Genomic DNA, 5,926 nt, shown 5'->3' with positions numbered 1-5,926 from the left:
AAATGAAACCGTACAAAAACCAAACTAACACAACTCAAATGCTAAAGTCTCCTGCAGCCTACCAGAGAACCTCTGAGAACAGAGAATCAAGACAGGAACTCTTACCTTCTGGACAACCAACGTTGGTTAACAAACAAGAATACAGAATGTGTCTGACCAAAAAACTCTAAAGACTCACTACAGCCAAGATAAAGACACAACTCAGCTGCACCAAATCCACTAATCACTGCACACATTAGCACCATGTGCTAACTGTGGCTAAAGAACCACATTTACCAAGACAACTATCCAGTACAAAGCCCTAAAACACACCAAGAAACACATTAAAGTCTATTTTACTGCTGGAAGCTGCAAGCCAACGCCTAAAGAACAAACTACAGCAACAGAGCCAAACCCAGTTCACTGGTGAAGAGAACCAGAAGAAATGTTTGTCTGCAGCCACATAAAGCAGGAAGATAGTGAGCTGCTCAGGTGTTCCTGATAACACCTAGCAGCCACCTGGACAGCCAATAGGAACACAGCTTACTGGAAGTCCAGAGGGTTGGGTTAGTGAAGGAAATTTAATTTAAAGTTGAGGCAGAAAGTTAACAAAGAAAGTTGAAAACCACCTTCTGATACCTGAAATCTCTGAGTTTTCACACAAAGAACGCCTGAACATGTCAAACTGGTTCCATAGTAGAACCATCATTGTAAAAACGTCATAGTATGGTGTGTTGCTCAAAAAACATTACGACCCGGCTGTCTAGGGTCGCCGAGGAGCAACACAAAAACAGGTGGTATATTCCATCCAACATCCTTGAACATAAACTTAAAAAGTTCATTCAAAGGAATATTCCACCCAAAATCCTTCAATGTAGACCAAAAAATCTTGGTGTAAAGGAGTATTCCACCTTAAATGTAGAGCTAAAGGATGGTTTGGAGTAATATTCTACTCTAAAATCTTCCAGTGTAGACCTAAAAGGTTTATCTGATGGTATATTCTACCCAACATCTTGGAACATTTACCCAAAAGGTTGGTTTAATGGTATATTCCCAGAAGAACCCTTGAACATTGGGCTTAATGGTATATTCCACCCAAAATACTTGTACATATACCAAGAAGTCAGTGTAAAGGAAATGTAGACCTAAAAGGATTGTTTAAAGGAATATTTAAACGATTACTTTCATTATTTAATAATCTGTTATCAGTCAGAACCCTGGCAAACTTATTTTCATCAGTTTTTTTAGTGGAAGTCACAAATAAAGGAGCTCTTGGTTTTTCCCGGCGTTACTGAGTCCAAAGCTGCTGTTTCAACACAGACATGTTCACATGCATCCACAAACCTCTCAGCACTCAAACACCCACAGACAGGAGGCCGGCTGGGCCGAGGCTCGGCGGCGTCCTCAGACCCACGAGTCGGGGTATCGCTGAACTTGTTGGTCCGGTTTGAAGGCCTCCGTGTGGTCCAGTAGAAGTCCACGTAGTCGGTGTTGGCTTTGAACCGCAGCGACTGGCCACCATCAGGTGGACCGGCTCGTCCTCGTAGGACTCCTCCTGTAGCCTTGAGGGGACCACAGGAACATTCAGTAGCTTTTGGAGTTCTTCCTGTCAGGCTCGTGGTAGAACGGCTCTGAAGTATCTTTTACTTGTCTTATCTGGAACAATCTAAGAGCCTAAACTGTTAACAGCGGTGTAAAGAAGCAAACACACAAGCATTGATTAGGACACAAACTAGATATATTTTAGAAAACAAATCAGCTTAGAGGCATTTGTTCACACATGTGGCTGAATAGGAGGCCGTCCAATCAAGATTCGAGGTCTTCACTCTGTAGGTTGTTTGTTTGGTGAGACTCTTGGACCTCCATCAGCTGACGTGGATGTTTGATGGTCTTCCTCTCTAGTGCCAGATGATTCATCCATGAATTCAGCAGCTACAGACTGAAATGAAGCTCATGCTGCCGTTATTGAATTCCTGTTCCAGATCAAATGTTCAGAGCTCACTTTGAATGCATGCCATCTGCTGTCTGATAGTTTTTCTCATTGTAGTCTTCAATAAAGTCTTTTTCCTCATGTCAGGATGTGGTGAGACTCTTTCTCAGTCGCTGCAGACGTCCCTCATTGTGCATCTCCAGAGAAGAAACAGAAAAATGAATCACTGCTTCAGCATCACAAACGCTCTCCAGCATTGAGAGTGTTTTAGGAATTCATTCATTGTGTTGTGAACTTTGAAGGAGCAGAAACTTTACAGCTGCCAAAGATATGAGCTCCAAGTCTGGATGTTTTAGGAAATGAAGTTAATCAAATGAACACTTGATTTTTGCTGGTAACTCTCATTAAATTACTGAAGAAATCCAACATAAAAACCTGTAAACTCTCAGGCAGCTTTTGTTAAAGTTTGTCTATAATTCTATCATCATGTTCTGGAACCAGGACTCTGCAGAAGTTCCTTCAAACAGATACTTGTGTGTTTCTATTTAAGGCCTCAGGTTTGAACGTACAGCAGAGAATTAGAAAGGAGTGATTTTAATGTTTAAATCAGTCCAGTAAATGTTTGGAGTAAAAATGATTAAAATTTTGATTTAGATAGATTTGTGTTAAAGAATATTGTAGAGTCTCACTTAAATATATCCAAATGAATTCAGTGTATTTACATTTTATAGAATATTTGACTTCTTAATCTTAAACGACGTTGGCTTTATAGACAATTGGAGCTCTTTCTGGGGAAAACCTGGTCTGATTAGGAGAGACGGCATCCATCCCACTTTGGCTGGTGCAGCTCTCATTTCTAGAAATATGGCTGATTTTATTAGAACTCCTAAAGCATGACAACCCAGAGTTCAGACCAGGATGCAGAGTTGTAGTCTTCCACACCTCTCTGCAGTTTCCTCTCAGCTGTCACCCTCCAGTAATTCAGTTAGCTTTATTGAGACTGTGTCTGTCCCCCGACCACCAAAATTCAATAAATTAAGCAAATCAAAAATAAACAAAAGACATAGTAACCATAAAAATCTAATTAAAATTAATACCACTATTTCAACTGAGCGAAGAAACAGGACAATTCAATGTGGTCTGTTAAATATTAGATCTCTCTCGTCTAAATCTCTGTTAGTAAATGATTTGATAACTGATAACCAGATTGATTTGTTCTGTTTGACTGAAACCTGGTTGCAGCAGGAAGAATATGTTAGTCTAAATAAATCAACTCCTACTAGTCATACTAACTGTCATGTTCCTCGAATCACAGGCCGAGGAGGAGGAGTGGCAGCAATTTACCTCTCTAGCTTAAAAATGAACCAGAGACCTAAACCTAGTTACAGTTCATTTGAAAATCTTACTCTCAGTCTCTCTCATCCAGATTTAAAAGCTCAGAAACCAGTTTTATTTGTTGTTGTATATCGTCCTCCTGCTCCTTACTCTGAGTTTTTATCTCAATTCTCAGACTTTTTATCTGATTTAGTGCTCAGCTCAGATAAAGTCATTATTGTGGGTGACTTCAACATTCATGTTGACGTGGACAGTGACAGCCTTACGACTGCTTTTAATTCAATATTAGACTCAATTGGGTTTTCTCAACATGTAAATAAACCAACTCATAGTTTTAATCATACCCTTGACCTCGTTCTGACTTATGGCATAGAAATCAAACAGTTAACAGTATTTCCCCGGAACCCTCTTCTTTCTGACCATTTTATGATAACATTTCAATTTACAACAATAGATTGTATAGGAGTTAAGAATAAATATCATTACAGTAGATGTCTGTCTCACAATTCGGTGACTAAATTTAAGGAAATAATACCCTCTCTATTTAGTCCAGCACCACTTACTGATATAATGGAAGGGAAATATTATAATTTTACCCCCACAGAAGTGGATTATATTGTTAATAATGCTGCAGCCTCACTGCGTACAACACTTGATAGTGTTGCACCTGTAAAAAAGAAAGTTCTATCTCAGAGAGGACCTGCTCCTTGGTATAATTTCCCAGCTGCGGACTTTAAAGCAGGCGTCCCGAAAGCTGGAAAGGAAGTGGTACTCCACTAATTTAGAGGAAGTTTATGTAGCTTGGAAAAATAGTCTAGTAATTTATAAAAAAGCTCTTCGTAATGCCAGGACAACATATTATTCATCTTTAATAGAGGAAAACAAGAACAACCCCAGGTTTCTCTTCAGCACTGTAGCCAGGCTAACAAAGAGTCAGAGCTCTGTTGAACCTTGTATTCCTTTAGCTTTGAGCAGTAAAGACTTCATGAGCTTCTTTACAAATAAAATTATTACGATTAGAGAAAAAATTACTCTGGCCCTTCCTGCAAATGTCACAGATGTATCATCGAGTACAGATACTTTAGAATTGGCTGTAAGACCTGATGGATATTTAGAATTTTTCACCCCCATACATCTCTCTGAACTCATTTCAATAGTTTCTACATCCAAACCATCAACATGTCTTTTAGATCCTATCCCAACTAGACTGTTCAAGGAGGCTTTACCTTTAATTAATTCCTCAATGTTAGATCTGATTAATCTCTCTCTAGTAACAGGTTATGTACCACAGGCTTTTAAGGCTGCTGTAATCAAACCTCTACTTAAAAAGCCCACTCTAGATCCAGATGTTTTAGCCAACTATAGACCAATTTCCAACCTCCCATTTCTCTCCAAAATTCTGGAAAGAACAGTTGCAAATCAATTATGTGAACATTTACAAAGGAATAGCTTGTTTGAAGAGTTTCAGTCAGGCTTCAGAGTGCATCATAGCACAGAAACAGCTCTGGTGAAAGTTACTAATGACCTTCTCATAGCGTCAGATAATGGACTGGTCTCTATACTTATTTTATTGGACCTTAGTGCAGCATTCGATACAATCGACCACAAACTTTTATTACAGCGACTAGAACATTCTATTGGCATTAAAGGGACAGCACTGGACTGGTTTAAATCCTACTTATCAGACAGGTTCCAGTTTGTGCATGTCAACAATGACTCTTCTGAGCATACTAGGGTTAATCATGGAGTTCCTCAGGGTTCTGTCTTAGGACCAATACTGTTCACATTATACATGCTTCCCTTAGGCAACATTATTAGGAAGCACTGTATTAATTTCCATTGTTATGCTGACGACACTCAGTTGTATTTATCTATGAAGCCAAATGAAACTAATCAGCTAGCTAGACTGAGAGATTGTCTTAAGGACATAAAGACCTGGATGACCTATAATTTCTTACTACTAAATTCAGACAAGACTGAAGTCATTGTATTTGGCCCCAAACATCTTAGAGAATTGCTTTCAAAGCATATAGTTACTCTGGATGGCATTACATTGGCCTCCAGTACTACTGTGAGGAACCTCGGTGTTATCTTTGACCAGGACATGTCCTTTAACTCGCACATAAAACAAATCTGTAGGACTTCCTTTTTCCACCTGAGAAATATTGTGAAAATCAGGAACATCCTGTCTCAGAGTGATGCAGAAAAACTAGTCCATGCATTTGTTACTTCTAGGCTTGACTACTGTAATTCCTTATTATCAGGTTGTCCCAATAGCTCTCTAAAATATCTACAGCTGATCCAAAATGCTGCAGCCAGAGTACTGACGGGAGTTAGCAAGAGAGATCATATTTCTCCTATATTGGTTTCTCTTCACTGGCTTCCTGTTAAATCTAGAATAGAATTCAAAATCCTTCTTCTGACATATAAAGCTCTTAACAACCAATCTCCATCATATCTTAAAGACCTGATAGTACCATATTATCCTAGCAGAACTCTTCGCTCTCAGACTGCAGGCTTACTTGTTGTTCCTAGAATCTCTAAAAGTAGAATGGGAGGCAGAGCCTTCAGTTATCAGGCGCCTCTCCTGTGGAACCAGCTCCCAGTTTGGGTTCGGGAGGCGGACACCCTCTCTATTTTTAAGACCAGGCTTAAAACCTTCCTTTTCGACAAAGCTTATAG

General features: G+C 39.4%; 1 protein-coding gene across 1 annotated transcript; it reads left to right on the top strand.

The window, feature by feature from the left end:
- Nucleotides 1–2,647: 2,647 nt before the first annotated feature.
- Nucleotides 2,648–4,060, top strand: LOC129347648 (uncharacterized). Its single transcript, XM_055005438.1, has one exon. It carries the CDS (start codon nt 2,828–2,830, stop codon nt 4,022–4,024), a length of 1,197 nt encoding a protein of 398 aa, XP_054861413.1. The 5' UTR covers nt 2,648–2,827; the 3' UTR covers nt 4,025–4,060.
- The last annotated feature ends 1,866 nt before the right edge of the window (nt 4,061–5,926 follow it).

This window comes from Amphiprion ocellaris, chromosome 19 (assembly GCF_022539595.1).
Source record: "Amphiprion ocellaris isolate individual 3 ecotype Okinawa chromosome 19, ASM2253959v1, whole genome shotgun sequence".
Lineage (NCBI taxonomy): Eukaryota > Metazoa > Chordata > Actinopteri > Pomacentridae > Amphiprion > Amphiprion ocellaris.
This window is presented reverse-complemented; position numbering and strand designations above follow the sequence as displayed.